The sequence below is a fragment of the Misgurnus anguillicaudatus genome, chromosome 1 (genome assembly GCF_027580225.2).
Source record: "Misgurnus anguillicaudatus chromosome 1, ASM2758022v2, whole genome shotgun sequence".
Lineage (NCBI taxonomy): Eukaryota > Metazoa > Chordata > Actinopteri > Cypriniformes > Cobitidae > Misgurnus > Misgurnus anguillicaudatus.
The window spans coordinates 5,415,298-5,439,487 of record NC_073337.2 but is presented as its reverse complement, the minus strand read 5'-3'; the positions used below and the strand labels follow the sequence as shown (position 1 = coordinate 5,439,487).

At 37.2% G+C, this 24,190-nt stretch overlaps 1 protein-coding gene across 1 annotated transcript; it reads right to left on the bottom strand.

Moving 5' to 3' along the window:
• Positions 1-245: 245 nt before the first annotated feature.
• Positions 246-22,495, bottom strand: tmem63a (transmembrane protein 63A). Its single transcript, XM_055190278.2, has 23 exons — positions 22,367-22,495; positions 14,063-14,224; positions 13,826-13,905; positions 13,575-13,650; positions 13,453-13,490; positions 13,119-13,261; positions 11,266-11,317; positions 11,061-11,169; positions 10,910-10,980; positions 10,529-10,609; positions 10,316-10,442; positions 10,097-10,230; positions 6,610-6,792; positions 6,373-6,526; positions 6,190-6,296; positions 6,030-6,116; positions 3,440-3,493; positions 3,147-3,309; positions 2,938-3,043; positions 2,691-2,858; positions 2,482-2,597; positions 2,333-2,377; positions 246-2,233 (listed from the first exon to the last, which is right to left on the bottom strand). Exons 2-23 carry the CDS (start codon positions 14,222-14,224, stop codon positions 2,093-2,095), a joined length of 2,397 nt encoding a protein of 798 aa, XP_055046253.2. The 5' UTR covers positions 22,367-22,495; the 3' UTR covers positions 246-2,092.
• Between the last annotated feature and the right edge of the window lie 1,695 nt (positions 22,496-24,190).

The following is a 24,190-nucleotide window of genomic DNA, read 5'->3' as shown; positions in this document are numbered from 1 at the left end:
TAGTTAAAGTACAAGTCTGGTATTTTACACTTAAAGCCCTGTTTTCAGATTGTTTATGATGAAATAGAACGGTTTTGACTGAAATCTGGACATATGATGCTGCCCCGAGAATTTTCGGGTGTTCGTTGTATCACCTCCCACCTCTACAATGTGTGTATAGGTGCACTGGAACAATACTTCCTGTCAATCTGTCAATTCCTCAGGAAACAGCACGAGGCGCACATAGTTTTTTTATTTCAGACAGAAACCTTTTGGATACGTTTATTGTAAAATTTGGACAAATAATGGACAGTATTGATTTGTGGCAGCTCAACACAATATTTTTTAATTCAAAAACAAATTTTTGTGCTTTATAGGGGGCCAGGACCACCCCAGCCCCCCTCATTTCGAACACTGTACATATCTGTATCTAAATGAAATACAATAAGACTTTTTTTAAAGGGTACAGTTTGGGACCATTTTTGACCTTTTTTTCTGACAGTGCAGCTGTCAATCTTATCAAATACCCGAAAGAATCTGGAAATGGCTTTGCAACACATCTCAAGTTTATCATTGACAAGTTCCACTCTCATTTGTTTCAGAAAATATAAAAACCTTTTATAAAACTCATATGCACAAGTTGAATGCAGTTGAAAGTAAATTGAAAAGAGATTTAAAAAATGATTAAACCTCAAGGTTTATAGAGGTGCCAACATTGAATTTCACAGAATGAAAATGTATGTATGCTTTATATTCATTTACATGGTAAGCATTTGGTTTTTGGCATTTAGGTTACAGTAAAAATGCACCCTTTATTGAGCATATGACACAAGATCTGCTTTCACATATTAAGCTAATGAACGAAAGCAAAAAATCTTTAAAAAATAAAAAATTTAAGTACACCAGCTGACGAGTACCAATTAGTCCCATGGTATCATCATCAGATCGGTTTCTGTTCTTAAGAGACTTTAAACCCTCGATACTGTAGTTTATAATGGGTCACAAGAAATCTGTGAATTTTATTCATCCATTAATAGGATGTTAAAGACAATAGACTCACTGTATGGTCTATGAAACATCTAACCAGTCATATATTACAATTCCTTTTTTGGTCTTTCATATAAAGAACATATAAAAAATTACATAAAACACTTACTTCTCTTTACATAGACACAAACTAGACATTTTCACTTCAAGATTTTCACATACAATACTTTACATTGCATAACTGTTGAATTTCAGTAATGAAAAGAAAAATATATTTCACTAATCCCATATGACAGAATTAAAGGCTTTTTCCAGCAGTTCAGAAAGCAACAGTGCCACCTACTGATGAGCTTTAAACAGCAACTTATCATTCTATTCAATCTTCTCTCTCATAAGCGCCTAACCCTAATTCTTAACCCAACCCTAAAACAGCCCTTTAAAGGGACAGTACAGCTATCTGTAAGAGTATTGGAGGGAGGACATATTGGTTGGTCCTCACTTTACTCTATTTGTCCTCACTTCGATGGCCATACAGAAAGCTGTACTGTACAAGTAGACACACAACAATACTATGAAATGTTTTAAATTTCTCAGTCAATATTAACATATTTGTATAAAACTTTGATTTAAAACAAATACATTTTTATGCATAACCAATATGCGAAACACACACATAGTTTTACACTTATACCTACAAATATAAAGTCACAAAAATTGTAACAAGGCACCTGGGATTTATGTGCACTTTTATACACTAGAGCTACCTTGTACTCATTGGTAATGCCGCTTTTGTAAAGAAATTAACATCAGCGTGTTGCGATAGCAAAACGTCTGTGACAGAAAAAAATGATTTAGGATCATTAACAAAAATAATCTAATCTAAACGTTTCGATGACATGTTCTTCATGTCATCCACAATACTTTGTGTCTGATTTGTTTCGCAAGACTTCCCATCTGAGTTTTATAATATACCTTAAATATAAAATATATATAAACCCTAATTTCCCACAACTAGCAAAAAACGGCACGTTCCAACTTTTTGGCCATTTTCTTGAGGTAGGAGAGCAGTTGTGGAGGTTGGAAGGTGTGGATTGATGGCCTCTGATTGGTTGTGTTTGTGATGTCATTAGGTATTCAAGTTAGGAGAGTCTTCCTCAGTGCTGAGGATGGACGGGTTTACATCCGTCGTCCCGTATGACTGGTGTGTGCTGCACCTTTCGGGAGCATGTGACGATGAGTCTGGGTTTAGGACTTTGGGTAGATAAACCTTTGGGAAGTCGAAGAGATACAGGTGTATTTTAGTCATTGCTAATGTGTCATTTGTGCATGACCTAATACAGAAATTACAGCCAAATGTGAAGCATACCGATGAAGATGAGCTCTCTGTAGCATCTTCATCTTCCTCCTTAACCTAAATATAAATAATAGACATACATTGCGGTGACAATAACACAGTGAACATATAACCATATTATACGAGACCAGACAAACACACAAAAAACAATGTTAACTTACATTGTAGTTGTGAGGACTGAGATATTTGAAGTGTCCAAAGCAAGTGTAACTTATACATATAAAGATGGTCAAGCTCAAAACCACTAATGTAAACAAAGACGTGACTGCCATGAACCCTGCATATAAACACACAAAATATACCGTACATATCACAGTATAAAACAAATAGCATATATTTGATCATGCGGTTATTGCATAGTGGGCGTTACCTTGCCGGAGCACAGAGAAGAAGTAAAGCCAGAACAAGCATATGATTGGTGCAGCCAGCGCTTGATTGACAGCTCCCAGATGAACTTTCCGGTCAAGGCAGGCCGGCAAGTAAGCAAAGTATAGGTTGTGTTTGTCCACCGCGTGTTTGAGTAAAAGATACAGCAAACCTGCACACACAATCTGAATGTTAATATAATGTCATCTACAGTAAGGTAGGGTACAGGGATCTAGGTAAATAAATCAGACCAAAGGGCACGATGACAGGACAAGTGATGCTGTAGGCCATGATGACAGTGAACACACACAGCATCCACCCGTACACGGCTCCGTACTGAAACTCGTAAGCCTGATGCTACAGAATGCAAGAAGAGATGTTATAATTCGATGTACATCAGTTTAAAGCAATACAAAGAAAATGACATCATTTTGATCCAATTTAAAATCCACAGCCCAACCTGTTTAACGTATTTCCTCTCGGCAGCCGAATTCGCAAGTGCCAGGCGCACAACGTATAGCAGTAATGCTGGCAAACGCAGCAGCTCCATCCCAGAGCCCACCAGCGCTGCGGCAATCACGTAATTTACAAAGAAAGACCCCTGATCGGGTAAAAACACACACCTGAGATGGAAAGAGAGAGAGAAAGAGGCAGCAATACTTATTTTTAAATTGATACAACTCAAGTGTGTGTAACAAAATACATTTTAAGCTAATAAATTGAATAAAAAAAAACTCAAAGACTGACACTTACTCCAACCTTAAACTCCCCTTTGGGTCAAAAACCGAGCGAAAAAGCACGTCCAGACTGAGGGGGAAACACAGCAAATGTGAATACTGGTTAAGACAGATCAGCATCAAAGCTGAAAGCCAAAGAGAAAGAGAGACAGAGAGAGTTGCAAGGACTTGTGTCCCTTGTGAGCACCTGGACTTCAATGCAACCCAAATTTGGCAGCCACATGCACATTTTAACTTTCATCATTTACAATGTTTCTACTTGCATATTTAGTGATTTTGAGAAAAGAAGTGTTTTTTGCCAAAAAAGCTTGCAAATGCAAACACATAGAGGGTTTTGCAGCAAAAGGCTGACAAATTCTTTTAATACCAATAAAATGACTAAAGTGACATTACTGAACCTAAACATAAGTGCCTGAAATAAATTTGCAAGAAAGCTCCTCATATACTTGGTAAATGTAAATTACTTCTTCATTTTGTTTTTTAAAGGGATAAGTTACCAAAAAAGAATATTCTGTCACCGTTTTCTCATCCTTATGTTGTATGAGTTTTTTATTTTATTTTGATAAATTATGGTAAGCAGTAAGCACACAGCTGATTGTAACCATTGACTTCCATAGTACAGGGTTTCTGCAGGTTTCACCAAGTCTAATTTAAGATTTTTTAAGACCTTTTTAAGACCATTATGAGTGAAATGTAAGACATATAACACGACAATGAAGTCCAATTTTGTGTGCATGCATCCATGTGTTTTTGAAGACCTTTTATCTTTCATGACAAAAAACAAGATGTATTTTCTAGGGGTGTGACAAGACACTTACCACGCACGATGAAACGAGACATGAGATTGGGTTCAAGAAAATAAGATCAGACAAGATTTTTACACGTTGCTGATATTACGAGTATTTAAGTTTTTCCACCTTAAACTTCATACAAAATTTTTAGAAATCCCCAATGATAAAATATAAAAAGAAAAATAGCCGTTTAACTAAAATCACAACATTTTGAATAAATTAAGCAATCTAGGGGCTTCACTAAAAATTATTTTGGTAAGATAATCAAGTAATCTAATATTTTTTGGTAATAAAATAGACCTGAGTGGGCAAAAGCATAAGGCCTTATTTTCATACTACAGAATTTAAGACGTTTTAAGACTTTAAGGATACGCGGACACCCTGATAGTAGGATAAACAAATATTATGGAAGTATTGTGATAAATGATAAAGATATTTTGATAAATGATGGCAAGCACACAGTTGATGGCAGCCACTGAATTCCACCATATTTTATCCTACTATGGAAGTCAATGGCTACAATCAGCTGCCTGCCCACCACATCATCAAAACATCTTCTTTTGTGTCCATCAGAAAATATAAATTCATACAGGTTTAAAATACCATGAGAATGAAACAATTATGACAGAATTTTTTATTTTTGGGTGAACTATCCCTTTAAATTTATCCCTTACTATTTTTTGTTTTCACAATGTCAAAAGATGTTATGTATAATTATAAAGCATGTTACTAATTAATGTAATTAATTTGTGTAATTTATTTATGATTGTTGTCAAAATGACAAAATTTATGTTTTTTTTTTAATGTTAAAATATGAATTTTATATGTACATATATTTGTTAGTCTTTTTTTTAGAGTCTGAGATAAGTCCCTTTCAAACATGCAGTCTTTCCTGGTAATTTACTGGTAAATTGCAGTTAACATGTCATGTGTGAACAGAACTTTTCCGGTAAATCAGTGCTCCCAATTTTCCAGTAAGACAGGTTGTAAGATTACCAGTAATTTACCGGTAAGCGCCATGTGTGAACGAAAAATATAGGATTACCGGCATTTAGAACAGACGACGTCAGACCGCACTGACAGATCGGGCCAATCAGAACGTTTTTAAACAGATGACGCGTTTACCCCCGCACTGTTTACGTTCGTTTCCACACCCATGCTGCTTAAAAGTCGAGCACAACTGAAGTTAACATCCACATTTCCATCTATTTGCCAAATTGCCGACGTCCTTAGTACAACCTCGGTGAAGGTTCCGTTTGGCATCGCCTGACGCAATGTTGTTTGTTCACGAGCAACTTCGCGACCGTTTGCCACAGATGTGAAAACAACAAAATATGGACCGACGATATTAAGTCATAACCCGCCATTGTGTACAAATACAACACGGAGCTCGCGGCCGCGCCACAGGTAACTTCCGCTTTCTCTCAGAGTTTACCGGTATTTTGATACTGATGTGTGAATGATGTCTTACTGGTAAAAAGACGGAACGTCACTGCATGTGTGAACAGCACATTTTTGTATTTACCGGTAAATTAATTCTAGAAAATTCATGGTAATTTACCAGAATTATTGTGTGAAAGAGGCTATAGAGGATTGTATATGTTGTACCAGAAATCTTTTTAATAAATTTCCATAAATGTCAATAAATATATATCTGTGTCTTACTATTTGACTTTTAATTTTGCACTAAATACATCTTTTTCTTTGCACAGACAGAGCGAAAGAGACAGAATATGGAAAGCAAATATTATAGAGAGAGAGACATCTAGAGAGGACGAGAGAGAAAGCAAAAGAGATTTGAGAGAGACCTCTTACCTGGTAAGACCGAGTGATGGCAAAATCAACACCATGAAGATCAAAAAGGTGTAAAGTTTGTACATCATGCTCATGTTCTCACTGGATCTACACACACACACATAAGCATTATTTAGCATGTTTGTTCATATTTCTGTGTGTGTGTGTTTAAGTGGTTTACCTGGTCCAGTGGGCTTCCCATAAAGTAGAGTAATAAACTATCGTAGGCAACAGGGAAGAGAAGGTCCACAGAAGAAGGGTTGGGAAGAACTGGCTGATAACGGCATTCTGAAAACACACAGTCTCACCCTCACTTCACTTACTCTGCCTGTACATACATTAATGTCAAAGTTCAGTCACATACATTCAGAGAGGCAATGGGCTTGGTAACGTTAAACTTGTCCATGGTGCTGATAATGATGGAGGGAGTCGTGAGGAAGAAGAGGAGGAGGAAGAGAAAGCTATTTAGCAGCAGGCAACGCATCCACCATTTCCAACCTCGTATGGACAAATTCTCCCTGAGAGAGAAATTGAGAAAGAATTAATTTTTAATAAAGCAAATATATATATTTTATAACCACATTCATCCTGTTGAACTTACCAGTAGATGTTGTATAGATGAGGGGCGTATCTCACTTTCCATCTTCGCACCCTCAGCTCTGTGCTCTTAGAGGATGGCTGAGGCTCCCGGCCACACCCACATGTAGTTACTCCACCCATTTCTTCTCCAACCACACCCCCAGTCCCACCTCCACAATCCAGCGCATTAAAATCTTTTAGAATACTAAGAAAATAATCACAAGCAACCTAAGATGCAATCTGACATAGCAACATGCATAAGTTAACAACTCAAAACTATAATATTAAAGGGGACCTCTACTATGAAAATTTTATATTTGCTTTCTACTACTAAAATCCATTAATAGAAACACATAAGATTTACTTAAAAAAATACAAATATGTAATACTCTTTTTTTTAGCTGTGTAGGCCGCCATTGTCTTGGGCATAGTTCATTCTGGGTCAATGATGTTTAATAGTTCCTTTAGTTTATAGGGGTGGCACGGTTCATGAAAAAAATCCGAACCGTTCGGTTCACTTGTCTGGGTTCGGAGCGCGTGTGCGTCGCACGGTTCAAAGGTTCATGGCATGCGCAATGTAGCCTCATGCCCTGAATGTGACCTCAGATTGCGTGTTTCCCTTTCGCGCGAAAGAAGAGGTGACTGGTTTGGAGTATAAGTACTGCAGGTTATGTTACGTGTAGAAATGGCAAGTGGGAGAGAGTGTGGGAAAAGTCTGCACGGAGTTGCGCCAGCGTCATATAAGTTTGGTGTGTGTAAACATTTTTTTATTTCACGTTACCTATGATGACAGCGGAAATAAAACAACAGATAGAACTGCAGTCTATGGGTTGAATGTTCGAAGCCATAGGAGACCGCCTTCTCTCCGACCATTTATCTAATCTGAGGTACTGAACACAATGTTTTACGTCTTTTCGTATTCAGCGCTATTTTTAGCCTTTCATTGATAAAACTAAAGCGGCTTATTTCCGCGTAGTTTCATTTTGCTAGCGTGTGAAAGTTGCGCGATCTTATTTCATAAATTTCCCCTCAAAGTAATCAGGACAGAAGTAGTCAAAAGTGGACAAAAGAGACGTATTTAAATACTACAGGTGTAAACGTTATGTTTCTCTCTCGTCCACATATACTCTCTGCAGTATTTAAGCAGCCTCTTAGTAATAAATCTACACTGAAGTTGGCATTTTGATAAATGCAAGTTATCTTTGTGTGATAAAAATGCACATAAAGTTAATCTAGATGGCATTACACATTCTCTTTTTGCCAAATAAATGAAAAGCATGTTGAAATCATCAATTTCTTCCCTCTTGCTGTATCAAAATCTCACCTAGCTTTCCTCAGGGATGGTCCCACTAATGTGCTTAAAAGTCAAATTCAGTTTGTGCATGATTACATGATATATCTTTTTTAATACTGTATCCAAAATTATGGATAATTAATACATTAATAAGATAATACATTTCTGGAGTGTTAAAAATTAAAAGAAAAAATAACAACAAGAACCGCACTGAACCGAGAACCTTGACCATAAAACCGTGATATGAACCGAACCGAGGGTTTTGTGAACCGTGCCACCCCTAAAAGTTTACTATAGTTAATACTATGATGTATCTACTAAAGCTTTTCATGTGAGAATGTTTTACTCTCAACTCCCACCTTCTTAGATCATATTTCATCACTGATATACTGTATATCGTCACCTTCCTTTTGCATAAGTCATCTCTTCATGATTCTGGCCACGTCTGGTAAAATCGCCCACATCCTCATTTGAACAGAACATGCTATTCTACCCCTGTAGTATAATGGCCTAAGTCAAGAGCATGAGTTAGGCTGTTTTATTTTGCCTAAGTCATTGAGACTTAGGCAATTTTACAAGCTTTTCTAAATGGCAGCTGCATCAAGAAGAACACAAATCTACTCAACCTCTGAAGTTAGTTACATTTATTTGTGTTTTTTTTTTTGTTGAGAAACCTAAAAAATTACTTTTTTAGGCAATTATTTTAGGAAGGTGATGATATCTTAAATGCATTGCAAGTCATTTTGAATAAAAGCATCTGACAAAGGTATAAATGTAAACATAAATGCATCTAGGCAAAGCAGTCTACGTGGGGCTGGGGGTAGCCTGGGTGCCAGCCGAACTTAGGCCAGTTGTGGCGCAACTATGCTTGAACCAAAGCTGGTCAAACCAATCAAATTGTCAGGGAGGGCTTTATACGATGATGGACAGATGATCAACAGTAACGTAAATCAACCACGTCACCAAATAGCGCTTGTGTTGATTCGTTTTCAACAAAGACGCTGCTGCTGGAGAATTGAGATGTGACGATTCAGCTATCGAGTCTGTTCTAGAAGATATCGACAGCACATAGATTTTAAAAGAGGAACAGAGAAACGAGATCAAGGCATTTGTTGATCCGTCCTTCCTACGGGATTCAGCAAAAGTTTCATTTATCAGCCGGGTCCAATGGTCGCTAAGAAGATTCCCATCTTGAAAATGAATCCCACAATGAAAATGGGCAACTCGGCGTGCACGACAATATGGATATAACTAGCGGTCGTTGCCAGGTCCTTTTTGGTAACCCGTGGATGAAGTTCATCCAACTTACGAATGGTAAGAGATAGTCTGACTGTATGACTTAGTAAATAACTCACAATTTCGTGATATGAATGAAATGTTGTAAACATGGTAGGTGTCGATGTACGTTCACTAACTTAGATTTAGAACAATCAAAATGTTAGTCTCATTGTAGCGAAATAACTAGCAGTTCAGGTCTGGCTGCAAAAGAGGACAGACGCCATTTCAACATATGTCGCACACTCGGCTGCTCTGATTGGTTGTAGGTTTATCCAATTAAGTGCAGAGGCATTTTTTGTCCTGGTTGGGTTGAAACATGCTCCATAATCACAGCCCAATGGAGCGGTATCATACTCAAATTCTGACTAGAATTGAGTATGACAATGTCAGGCTAGCTAGGGGGCATTGCCCCCCCCCCAGATCTTTCCTCTGCCCCCAAAAATGTCCAGCCGCACAAATAGCTTCCCTTGTTGGCAAACACTATTTATTTTATCTCCCACCCACCAATTTCAATTTGTCAACTTGCTCCCTTAATGTTCTCAGACGTCACCAACGTCTGCCATACAAATATTGAAAGTCATTACCACGTTATAATTTCTATACAAAAACTTTTATAATTCAGGGGGGGGGCAGCTGGTACTCTGCAAAACATCTTCAGGAAAAATTCTCATATAGCCTTTTATTCCCTCTGCGTTTGCCAACAATGACAAGACACAGAATATAAATTACGTATTTTCTGTTTGAGGGAGACAAATAAAGTAAAACCTTCAGATCTGTTTCATATATATATTGTACAACTGTTATGGCTGCCCACCCAAAATTCCTAACTGCCCCCCAGTCCAGCAAGCCTAGTACCGGGACTACATATACGGTGCCAACAATGTTGAAAGAAGTGCACTAGATTGCCTTTAGTCAAGTCTGATTGTAAAGCACTTACTAAGAGGCCATATATTCAGTCTGTAGGGAAACAAAGGCCATGCCCAGAGAAGACAGCTGTTCATTTTGTTTGAGTCTATTGATCTCCTCCAACAGAGCCGCTTCCTGTGAGCTGTAGTAATCTATAGCATCAACCTACACACAATATACAGTACAATGCCAATTTAAATTAAGTTCACTTTGAAAATTAAATATTCAGCGAATTTTCCTCACAACTTACATCTTCACAACCCTGACAATGGCAACAGCAGCACAGGTGGCTGCAGGGTCGCGGGTTGATGACCTCACGCCGCCCGTAGCGCTCCAGGATCTTATTGTAATGGTGCAGGTTTTTTTCTGCATGCTTTCTGTTTTCAACAAATCGTAGAGGTACATCTATAAAAAACTAAAAGTAACACTAAGAAAATTTACAGGAACAAATCTGAGTTCTTACCTATTTCTGGCCAGTTCGATCAGCTTGGCAACATCATAGCACAAGTTAACATTAGTCACTTGACAGGTAGGGTACGCCTCCCTACATTCAAGTAAATAAGACATATCATTACTTAACATGGCATTCAAATACATTTTATTTTCTGAATGAAACAGTATATTTTACCGACACACAGATATTTAATTTTTAACTTAAACCTTTTATGCATTTTTAAAAACCTTTTATGCAATATGAACACATTCTGCTTTCTTATTGGTGCTTTGATCTGTCAGTAACAATCTTTGAAATACAAACACTGAGGTGATATGGTATGTAATGTGGTAAAATGATTCTGAGAGGGAAAATATATATATGAAAGATCGATTAAAAATGTTCACTTACATAAAGTGAGTTTTTATACTCTCATCACTGGCTTCGGGGGGAACAGATCTCACAAACAGAGTATTTCTAGCCTAGAAAAAAATAAACTTGCGTAAGATTGACAGTAACCAACTGTGTATATGTGAGATAGATAAACTAGAAAGCAACTCACAATTTCTTTTTTTTTCCCTTTCATTTTAGATGTATGGCTTTTCAGGACTGCCACAGTGAGTATGAGATACAAAACAGCAAACACTGTGTGTAGCCAAAGCAGATTATCACTAAGGATACATAATACAAAATCAGTTTAAAGTCTCTTACATGCACAGTTAAATATATATATAGATAGACAATATCACACAAAGTGCATATTGTACCCCTTCTGAAGATTCGCAATGGTGGTTCTCCCAAAACTGTACGGATTATTGCCTGGAACAGAGAAATCGGTCGGTCTTTAATTTTATTTCAATTATGCAAATCAAGGCAGGTGTAAATATAGTGCTTTTTAACAATAATGCATTTCCTCAAAGCAGCTTTACAAGGATATAAAGGGAAATAAATTAAATATATACTATATAAAACAGAATATATGGTAGAATGACATTAAAGGGCACATGTTATACCCATTTTTAAAAGATTTAATATAAGTCTCAGATGGTCCTACAATGTGTTATATTGAAATTTCCCACAGACTATTTATTATAGCATATCCAAAATGCCCCTATTTGGGTGGGAAAAAACGCTGTTTTCATGCATGTACCTTTAAATGCAAATGAGGTACAGCTCCTCACTTCCTTACAAACACACACTGAGAGCTTTTGGTTAAAAATAGATCTGATTACTGTGAATACAGTCTAAAACAATATTAAGCTGTATTCACCCTACAACATGCTAACAAACACATTAAAAAAGTTTGGGTAAAATTAAACAGTCAGTCAGTGGCTGTGGGCGGGGCTTTATCAGTGTGATGTCACATTAACAAGAAAATCAAAACAAAGGCAATCCCAGAAGACATGATGAAGGATTCAATTTAGAGAAAAAATGTGAAATATATTTATATACTTTATATGAAGAGTTTGGTTGCAAAACGCATTAAACGGCATTAAAAAAAAATGAGTTCAGTACTATATTTAGGTCAGTACTTAAAAGTAATTTTACGCAAAATCCAATATCCGCCGTGTTATTCTGTCATCTTTTCTCCCTTTTTCCCAAAACCCGATAAACACCACCTTTTCTGCAGAATGCAATAAATCCGCTCAACAAATCACAGCGCTACATTCCACGCATTGTAAACAAACAATGGTGGCGCATTGAGTACACGGGATCATAGTTTTCCTCATCTTGTCCTTCGTGATCAACAAACAAACAAAAACAAAATAATACTTTAATGGCATTGATAAACCCGTGTTGGAGACTGTGATGGGAAAGAAACGTAAGCCATCAAAATCTAATTATTTACGTGAGAGGCACTCGGGAGACGGAAAATGCTGGTTGTTTGTTCCCCTGACAGCATCAAGCTTCTCGCATCAACCCCAGGGGATCTTATGAAAACTTTTATTTTACGCAAAGTCAATGAAAATCGAGCAGGACCAAACATTTTACAGCTGATCGCTGTCAAAAAAGTTCAGCGACGACATCCAAGTATAACCGCAGCAATGACAGTGTTCTTAATATGACAAAGTAAGTGTTTTGATTAATGACATTAATGTTTATTTTTTTAATCAGTGGATACTACTAGTCAACTAAATTAATATAACATGGCAAAGATGTGAATGCACATTTATATATTGATTCAATAGATTTATAGCATTTTGTGGAAAAAATAATTAGTTTTTATAATAAATCTTTGAAAATCAAATTATGGATTTGAAATGTTTATGTTTTTATAACCTAAAGATGCTATGTGAAAGTTTGTAACGGAAAATAGTGGTTTTCATTCTGTCACTTTCTTGATATAGAAAAAACATTTTTACTGAAATTGGTCAAAATTGATTTATTGCGTTTTGGAACCAAACTCCTCAAATATATATAGTTCAATCTTATCAAAATGTTTAACTCTAACATCACACTGTATTAAAGTCTTGTTTTTGACTTTCATTGACATAATGAAGGCTATTTTGGTGCATGTAAGTGACACCTAAAGAAACATGCTAAATCATTGTTATCAGACAGCACTACATTTTATAGTGTATGTGTATACAGTATATGTGTTTGTGTGTGTGACAGATACCCAGCAGTTCACCACTCAGATTGACAGGGAGGATGATGGCTACAGACAGTACACAGATGACACACAGCAGAAATATCAGGTGCCTCTGAAATGACAGATAATGTAGTGCATCCACACCACATCTCTCCTTGATCATAGTTTCACTGTAAACACACACACAGAGATCAGCTTTACTTCCCTTATTTAGATTAAACTTCCTTTATTTCACTTATTTGTTGCTGTATTGAGCGTATGACATCACCTTCAACATCATTAAACACAAAAGCTTATTGGTTGAACATAGGGCATGTAACACGTGTGTGTACATACAATGTAGCACCGTAACATCACTTACTCCATTCTGAAGATGAAGGAGAGCCATGAACAACAACCCTGCAAGAAATGAGGAAGATCATTATAATGAGGATGATAATGATGATGTCATTCCTAAATGAGGAAGATGAATGTTAAACTCACCCTCTCGTACTCCGGCTCATCTGTGCTCATCTGTGACATCATTCTGCTGTAGAGTCGGTTTCTGCCTGTGCTGAGTCTGCGGTAAACAACGACAAAGCTTTTATGCATTAAATTTTTCTTTATTTTTATTTGTGAAAACCGCACGTGCATACTTTTGGATAATAAAGAACAGCTAAATATTTAAAAAACAAAATGAAATTGTTCAAGTGTTTCCATGGTGACAGAAATACTACTGTCTTCATGTGGCATACCCTTCAGTCTCTGCAACAAGCGCAAGTCTCCCATAATCCCAGAGTTTCCTTCGGATCAGATTGAAAATCAACAGCAGCACCTGCGCAGAGGTACACAGCACCACCCAATTACATCACACCTCCTAATTTACATAAACCAATCAAATTCAACTAACTAGTATTTCTTGAAATACGTTTCAACAAACCAGATCTCTCAGTCTTGCGTCATGCTTTCAAAACATGCATTGAGGAACTTACCAGGAAGACTATGAAGTCAAGAAGTAGAACTATGGGCACTCCACCGAAATTGACACCCTTCAGTACAGTGCTCTGTGTGGAACTGAAACAGTTGCTGTCGTTCGCATGTGTAGTATCATTGGCCACCAACATTGGGAAACGATCCCACAATGTGGAGGCCATCTGAAGAAAAACACACAGTTAACAGGATTGTACAGTACAATACCCAGACAAACTGAATCATGTTCTTAAACATTGACCAGACATTAACAAATCAAAGGCATTATTATGAGAGCAAGTTTTATCTACGTATCACAAATGCTTTCCTATAACCTGTCATGACATACTCTTTGCAGAACACCTCAAAGCAGTGGTTCCCAAACTGCGCAAGATGGGGGGCCCAGTTTTATGACATTTTATAAAATATATTAATTTATCATAAATTCTGTGTAATAAACCTTAAATTTAGGCTAACAAATAGCACTGCATTGTATCATTTAATATGTTATGTTTAATTCCAATTCTAAGTTTGAGATTGTTTTATGTCATGGATTTTCTTTGGGGGGACGCGAAGGGATGCAGATCTCACTGCAGAGCTGAACAATGATCGTAGGGGAGGGCGAGGCACAAAGTAATGCTTTTTGGCTTTGGCTTTATCATTCAAAATAAATATTTAATTTAGATTATTTATTTTTTACACAATCAACACACACATCTCTGCTACAAATGAACACTTAAAGTTTGTTTGTCGGACCTACCGTTATCGTGCAATTACACAGAGAGTGACAGGAGTGCAAACGTTACCCCATAGGTGGGGTTAGTTGTAACAAACAGAGGGTCTGTTGTCACACCTGGTACAAAATTATATTTAAACACAAATAATTTAATAAACTTCTGTCTATATACTAAAGGTGGATATTGTTTATATATCTGCCTATAATAGATAGATATTCCCACATTCATCCATCCATGATGCTTTATCTAACCATCCTTGTATTATGCATCAATGCATAAATAGATTTAAGACAAAAACATAATTGTGAGTATTTCCCTAGATATTGTATTATTTTGATGAATAGTATTTACATTGATAATGAAATGAAAACATTGTATACCTGAGGCTTATGGTAACATTGTGTGACAACTAACCCCGCTGTGTAAAAATGTTTTCATTCCCAGCTAGCAGTTACTATGAGTTGCTGACATGTTTCAAAATGGTGTTATGTTTTAGGTAACAGTGATTAAAATGCTGTAAGGTTGGATTTGGTGACTTACACACCCAACTCAGAAAAAGAAAAAAAAAAATTTACTTTCATGCCTCCAAAACACTCTTTTTTTCAATATCTTAACCAAAACACATCAAAACTTTTCACAAATTCACAGGAGATCTTCTGACAGTAAGAGAAAAAGACCAAAAGCACAGATTGCTCACCTTGTAAAAATATGTAAAGCAGCCGTGATACAATTAACCCCCGCGTTAGTTTATCCCCCGCTCAGCCATACCTTACAAATATTCAGAGAGGATTTCAAAGTGTGTCGTCATTGCGCCTTACAGTGCTTTAAAGTTGCATAATTTTTTTTATCAAATGTCCTAGGTGACGGATTACAAAAAAATACTAGTGGCAAACAGATAACAACACAAGACTTTCTTTGTTTCATTGTGTCCTTTAACATTACACTAGGAGTCAATGGTTGCAATTCGCAATCTCACTGCTAGATGCTGATATAAAGAGTAGCATGATCATGCAGAGACTGCAGTTTTAGGACCGCGGTATTAGAACCCTAGTTTTTTGTGACTGTGTCACTTGCCGACGTGATTGAAAATGACTGCATGGCTTTACGATGTCAATAACAGAAGATGAACAACAATCTTGAGGCGCTATGTTTAAAATCACATACAAAACAGTAGGGACTATATAGTATGAATATGGATAGTTTGAATGAATTCGGACGTACTGCATTCACCATGTTGATACATTACGTCAAAGTCTTATAAAGAGAGAGCACCTCGAGGTCACGTGATTAATGTAACGTTCTACAGTTCCAAACAAAGCCGGGCTGTCAATCTGTTTGCATAAGTTTAAACGAGGCAGACAACATATATTTTCAGCTATTTTAGGTAAATATTAGCTTGTAATGTGATTTGATTACTATTTACTATGTTTATAACTTTTTTACTGGGGACTGATGGATATACAATAAATCAGTTAATAAAGTTATACAGTTAATGCTGACCCATTACATGATAGCCACTACAGCAACACAGTTTATATAAATGGCTATCAAAAACATAATTCCTACACTTTTACTATATTAAAATCACAAAAAATGCCTTGGATCGTGGTTATTTGTACAAATCTCAACAGTGAAACAAAACAGAAACACACTAAATTCATATTTAATTATTTTTATAGTACACATTAAATGTTAATATGATTATATAGATAATTTTTGAGCATACATCACTCATATTACCTGTTAAACTACCAAACACAGTAAAACACAGCAGTTGAGGAGAAATAAAGTTTAAACTGTCCACACTTTAAAACGTATGCAAATAATAAACTTTTGGCATGAGGATGCAATTATTCACGATACATTTTTGTTGTATATGCTGTTTGATGGGTATGTGTATGTGAAGACGCATCGTGCTGTTATGGTGCGTTCACACCAGCCGCGGTAGGGGCGGCAAAAAATGCACTCTTCACGGTAGTTGGACGCTTGTACATTTTTAGTTTACTCCAGGGGTCTTCAACTACTTTTCTTCGGGGGCCAGATTTTAAAATTGTAAATATGACGCGGGCCAAACTTTTACCCCTATTTTTACTTTTGATATATTTTTTACTTTTACCATATATGTGTGTGTGTTGTTGTCGTTTTTGTTACTTTTGTTGTAGTATATTTCAAAAAAACATATTAAAAACACGCATTTTCAAAAAATTTTGAAATTTCAAAGCCTTTTAATTACTGAAAACTCATATTTTCTTTATTAATATTTAAAAACAATTGCAGTTTAACATGTAAGAGCCAAATGTTAATAGTAAAAGTGTAAGAGATCAACACTCCTAAACATATTTTGTTTATAACTGTTTACTTTCATTAATTGTTACATGTTAAGTACTCACAACATATAGCCAGTCTTCTCCTAATGACTAAAATTGCACAACATGTTTTCTTTTTTAATATTTTATAGATATATATCTAAACAGCCTTTCCATTGTACATTACATACAGATATAACTGTCGGGAGTTTGCCCCCTAGTGGCAGCCGTAACGAAAATGTAGTTTAATCGTAAATCTGTCATGGGAGAGAACCTTTAATCTACGAATATAGTTAATAATTTACTTACCAGTAATTAAAGTATTCAAGTGTTACTGATAAAGTAAAACAAAAAATAATTAATAATTTTAACTTTGCACACAGTTTTGATTGGAACACATTGAAATACATCACTTCCGGTCACGCGTCACATGCTGTGTAGTCGCATAAGTTTATTTTCTTTAATGCATCCAAAGCTCGAATTGGATCAGATAATTACGCACCCGCAGATGGTTGGCACCACACACAGCCCCTTTCTGTGTTGTCTTGTACAGTGGTAAGGTAAAAGTAACCACGCTGAATTAAAATCAGACTATGGTCGTTTCTCAATAAGGCTGCAGCCTCCGGAGGTCGCATTTACAGGCTGCATACGTCATTAAGTCTTATTTCAGAATTTTAACAATTATAAAGTTGACTATTATTCTTAGTTAATCGTAAATTGTTGTAATATGCTTATGATTTGTGAATGTAATGCTCAGTTAACTTAATCTTGATGACGTATGCAATCTGCACATGCGACCTCCGGAGGCTGCAGCCTTCCGATTGAGAAACGGCCAAAGGTGACCGGCGGGCCGGATAAAGATGATTGGCGGGCCGCACTTGGCCGGCGGGCCGCCAGTTGACTAGCCCTGGTTTACTCTCTTCATTCGTGCGTGAAAGCCGTAAGTGAAATTCTGGTCATTCGAGAAAAAATTTGCATCATGGGAGGGGTTTCTGCGACTCCGCTTGCTTCCTGTAATCATGTCACAACTACAGCAAGGTCCTGATTGGTTAACACGGCGCAGAAATCAGCCAAAGTTCAGATTTTTCAACTCAGCAATGCTCAATTCGCACGGAACGCGCCATCCGCACTGCTGTTATTGCCCGATACCAATCGGTGGCCGATTGATCGAAGCATGTCTAATAAGTATATATTAAATGTGCAACACTTGATTACCTTATCCGTCAACATGATTTCTCGTTCGCGTCTGATTGATGGCCATCAGCGGTTGAGTTAAAGACTACAAATCCCATAATTCCATGCTGCTTCAGAGCGTCATTAATCTACGTCATTGTTATTATTTTGATTGTTTTGGCGCCATTTAGTGGCAAATTCTACGTATTCCACCTTTAAAGTAGATGGCCACAGGTAATAAAATATTAAACAATTTAATCTATAGTACTTACACATTACACAACTTATGTTAACAGTAGCTAACATAAACATAGTTTTGCTAGCCCACAGGTACCTGCTGCATGTAGAGCTATAGGGGTAGGGTTGGGAACCGCACGTAATTCTTAAGTTTCGGTTCTAAAACCGGTTCCGATGCGATGCATGGGCATTGGGAGTAGTCACTTTAAATAGCAATGTCTTACCTCTTGAATATTAATTACATTGAGCCACTGTTTACAAAAAAACACTCGCGCTGTTGAGGTAAGCTTTGTGTACTTGCTGTTAAACATGTCTCACCCAGCGAGATGTCTTCAAGTTCACGTGAACGCAAACAGCCATAAAACTCAAGAGTCGGTGCGCTATAAACTGATATCAGTGATGACCCACTGGCTTGGGAGCAGAACAATGAGGTAAGATGTTCTCTCTTGGTCAAGGTTGCGAAAAAGTATTAATTTGCACTACCAGTACAGCATCTGAACACGTTTTGCAGCGCTGTGCAGACATTATTATAACCCCAAAAGGTTCCTCACTTGAACCGTGTGTTGATTCACGGATGAAAGTAATACAAAAAACACGCACATAGGCGCCGATCCCGAAATGGCCAAGCACACTATGCTCGATTGCTTCATATTTCGCGTCTAAATCCAGGCAAAAAACGTGATCGCACCACTTTCCTCCTCTTTAAAGCGCATGGACGCTCCAAAGCGTCTGTCATTGCTAAGTAACCTAAGCCAGTGGTTCTCAAACTGGGGGCCGCGAGATGGTGCCAGGGGGGCCCCAGCTTTATAACATTTTATAAAATAAATTAATTTATCATGAATTCTGTGGAATTACACCTAAAAAATAAGGCTACTAACCAACAGAGGTACTTGTATCATTCAATATGTTTTGTTTAATTAAAAGTTGAGTTTTAGAACAGTTTTTTGTCATAAATTTTGTTTGGGGGGGGCGCAAAGGAATGCGCCGTACACAAAGGGGGCCGCACGCTGAAAAAGTTTGAGAACCACTGACCTAAGCATTGCTTGACAGACATTGTGACGAGCAGCCACCGGCGGAAAATAATTTGCGCATATGAACATGCATGTTTGTTAAAAAACATTTTTATATTTCAAAATATATGTAGGCCTATGCATTAAACAAGCCTATGCACATACAAAAAGTATTACTTGTACAGCAGCCTTTGCAGGATATATGACATTTGCGTCAGCATATAAATCTCAAATCATGATATGTTTGAGAACTACTGCTCCAAACATGTCCACTTCACCAGGTAGGATCTTACAAGGACTACTTCAAGAGGAATAAATTATATAGTGACTGAAAATATTAATTCACTTTACATTTAAAATATTTTGACAGTGATTAATAAACACAAATAGAATTGTTTATGTATATTGTGCATTATTTTTTATTAGATGGAACCGGGAATCGTTAGGCAGAACTGGAACCGGAATCGAAACCGGAAAATTTCTTACTATACCCAACCCTATATAACAGTGTCATTGCACTTAACTGCATTGACTATCAAGGGGTGCACACACAGTTTGTCGTTGCATTTTATTCTTAACTAGTTGTTGTCTTGGTTTGGCATTTGCTTGGTTTGATTGCCTTGTCGCGACATATATTTGCCTTGTCGCAATATATGTATTTGCATTTGAATAGAGCCGTGTTACCGATTTCGAACATTTTTTACTAAAACAACACCTCTCCTTCTTTTTCTTCATTGGATAACTCTCCTCTCCCGGGAGCTCAAGGGAATTTAGGCTATGTTTACACGTGGACGGCTATTTTCATAAACGTACATTTCAACCTCTCCGGTTTCAAAAATTATATCATGCACACATGTCAGTTTTCAGAAAAGTGTTTATTTACACGTACCCGTGCATATATGCCGTCAAGAGAAGCTCAAGCCCACGTAAGCCAATCACCGGCAGCGCTGGTGGTGACATGAACTGGTTCTTCATGTTGGAGGGAGGAGTTGTTGCAGTAGGTGATCAATGAAACAAGTACCAGTGTCAAAGTACCGTGAGAGCGAGTTAAGGAATCACACGTAGAGGTCTAATTTCGAATCGCTCTCGCGGTACTTTGACATCATCCGTCTGTCGGTTCTTGCAGCGCCGCATAAAGTCAAACCCGCGTAAAATTGCTGACCTCCGAGCACTCGTCTCTGCTCCTCGACATAATGAAGCAGCTGTATTTGCAAATACAAACACACGAAACGAGTTTGCACGAACATAAATGTGATCTTGGAAGCGTTCATAGTAGGAGTCACATGTAAACATAGGTCGCACTTTTGACGTAGGTGCGAGCTCTGGCGCATACTCTGTGACGTTGCTTGCCTGCTTAAACATCCGTTTGTCTCAGTTTACATGCAACAGAGCAACCGAAGATTTTCAAGCTCTCTGGCGGGAGTTTTTAGAAACAACCGGTTCCAGAGGCGAGCTCTCCGCCCGCGTGCAAACGAGGGGCACAAACGAAGGCAAATCTCCCAGTTTTTAAAAATAATTATGTACATCTGAATACTTTTTGCCTACACTGTTTTTCGAATCCTACGAATTTGCATATACTACTTGCCTCGCCTACTGCTTTTCGCCTACTATTAGCATGAAAGTACGCTGTTTCAGCTGCAGCGAAAGTCTTTTTTGTTAACACTTTTGGTAAATGTTAGCCTATTTGTTTATTTGTTTAATGAAACTGTAGGGCAATTTTGGCATTTTTTATACTTATTACTCAGTGAGTATCCAATTTAAAGAGGCTTTATTGACATAGGTTTTAAGAAAACAATGCTTTTTGCCTAAGCATCAAAATGCACTTTGTCCAAAGCTTTGGACAGCTCACAACAACAGTAATATGACAGTATTAAAGTCATAATGAAATTGAAATTAAAAAGTCTTTTTTTTGTGGTTTTTTTAAATATAAATTCATGTTCCCTCATAATCAAAATCGCCCGGGAAAAGATTGCAGCGATTAGCAAATAACAGCATGACCCAACTTCCAACGATCCAATCAATACTTGATGGACAAATTCACGTCCCGCCCCTTTTAAATTTTTGAAGCCATTTCAATCTTAAGACAATCGCGTTTTTCATTTCATTGTGCCTTTGAGACAATATATATTATGTGTCAAGGTAAGAAATAATGTTTCATTTAATAATCTTCGCCCAGCCCCGCCCTCCTAAGATGCTCCAAAATTTTTCTGTCAGGTGACTCGTGACAGATTGAAAGAAAACTCGATTAAACTGACATGTGATTGAGACTTCTCTCAGTATAAACATAACTTTCAGTTTTTTTCACGTTATGCATTACAGGCTTTAGCCCTTTTGCAACACTACTAATCTACATTAATAGTATTATACAGTTTTGTATGATAGGAAACAACTATACAACTTTACAAGGCATAATTCATTAATTTTCTACTTTCATTTTCACATGGAAACTTCTCTTTGTAGGTTTTTATACTGTACTTTTTATGCTCTGCTACCCATGTGCAGTATCCTCATATATATTTTGTATGACGTGCAATATGTTAGGAAACATACACGACGTGAAGCTTTTCTATTGCCAAACTGCCAGCTGGGGACCATAAAGGGAACTTTGTTGAGTAACTGTGTTACTAAAAGGTTAACATCTGCTAACCTGTGCTATCTTTCTTATAACGCAAGCACACTTTTTTGGGTTTTCATAAACGCACAAGACAAACACACATGTGTCGAAACTGACAGGCATGTATCGACACGCATGTCCTGTGACAGGGACCATAACACAAAAATATGTCAAAGTTACAAACTTTCATTTAACTTTCATTATATGGCGAGCACTTATATGAGTAACGTTAAATAAAGAAAAGTCATACCTGGGTGGATTTTACTTGTTGTTTGTCTCCTCAGACAGTCAGCTGTGTCGAACCACGGGGAGTAAACTTTACTTTACAAAATCTTACATCCGCACATGCGCAGAAACACTGAACTCCGCCCAGTGTCTCATTAACATAGATACACAAAAATGACACTTTTCTCAAACATTTTATTAACCGGTGCATTTTTCATGAAAAATATATCTATAAAATTCATAAACAGTAAATATAAAATGAAAAAAAAAATGCAAATTTAATTGGTTTCTATTAGAAATACCATTAAGAATGCTTTTACCATTAAAATCATTACAAAAGTCTCTAATGTGTGTATTTTCGGTCTTATTCTATGAGATTTAATTGCGTTTTATTGCCACAACATTCCTCCATAAGGCCAGTAAAGACCCACAGAGATATATTCAATTAAAAACAATATTCTCAATATATGCATCCATTATAATTTCTGTGATGGTTTCTATATATTTTCAGCAGAAATTTAAAAAGTTATTGGCCAACAGTACAAGTGCAATACAAATTGGTTATCCTCCAGATACGTTTATTATTTATACAGCGCAATATTACATACTTTCTGTTGTTGTAAATGCATAGCCAAAAATTCCAAACAGTCTGATTTAATTGGCGCATCCTCGCATTTATTTTAAACAGATTATGCGAGCCCTACAGGGAGATGGAAATGAAGAGCATCTCTGAGCCTTTACAGTGAGTCTAAAGTGATTGACAGGGCGCCTATATCCGTGCAATATCATCCAGCTCACGTTTTCATTTTGCCCTCCGCGACACCATCTGACGCCCAAATTAACCCCCGCCGGCGGCTGCAGGAGGGCGTCGGGTTTCCTAATCAGCTGCTGATTGCGCGACGGCGCTGCGGGAGCGCGCAGCGGTGACCGTCTTTACGCATGCTTTGATTGTTTTCAGTCAGTGTGACAGCTTCTCATCAACGCGGTCAACAAACGGCCACGAGTGCTAAATGAACAGCCAGCGTCTTCGCGCATGCGCACAAACATGCGCGCCCGCTCACACGCGCATATGACGTTTAGAAAGGTGGCTTATCTGCAAATTGCAATACAGAAGTTATGAGGAAAATAAGCAGATATTAATAAACACTGCAATACAGAAGTTATGAGGTAAATAAGCAGATATTAATAAACATTGCAAGTCCCATCACGAGGTGAACTTCCTGTGTTGGCAGTGTTCGCTGTAAAACTTTATGCTCCTTTTTGCATCCGGGCAGAATGTTACAGAAGAGGACGTTGTATGAAATTATGAACAGCAGGTTTGTGCAGTGTTACTCATGTAGACGTGTTCAAACATCATCTAATAGGCCTATAGGCAGTTTGAATAGAGCTTTTAAGATTGAAGGTTATGTAGTACATGTTTGCCTTTCTGTATTGTTTGAATATTTGACTAGTTTGCAGTGGGAGTGGAAGTGTATGCTTGTGTATTTACATTTACATAAATCAATATAATATATTATAGACACGCCGATAGATAGATGGATGGATGGTAGTCAACCAAACACGCAATGACTAGTTGTTACCACTAGATGGCAGCGATGCACTTATATATTTTTGGCCCCATTCAACATCTTTATGATTGTGTAAAGAGCTACAATTTATCATTTCACAAAATATATATATAGTTTTCTTTCTTTCTGTCTTATATAGTCCATTTTTTTTATTGTATGACCTTATGTTAGATATAGATAATTTATGATTATTCCTCTTTAGTCAACTGCATGATAATCGTTGTCAACTGTCTCTGATATTAGCAGCAAGGCGTATGCTTAATACAATCCGAAATAATTGT

What these genes read in the sequence shown, in the direction of transcription:
- tmem63a (XM_055190278.2), bottom strand. Translation starts at nt 14,224, where the DNA reads ATGGCCTCCACATTGTGGGATCGTTTCCCAATGTTGGTGGCCAATGAT. An exon ending in TCCTTCATCTTCAGAATGGA is followed by an intron (nt 13,262 to 13,452) that starts GTAAGTGATGTT and finishes GTGTGTTTACAG; the next exon opens with TGAAACTATGATCAAGGAGA. An exon ending in CATCTATACAACATCTACTG is followed by an intron (nt 6,527 to 6,609) that starts GTAAGTTCAACA and finishes TTTCTCTCTCAG; the next exon opens with GGAGAATTTGTCCATACGAG.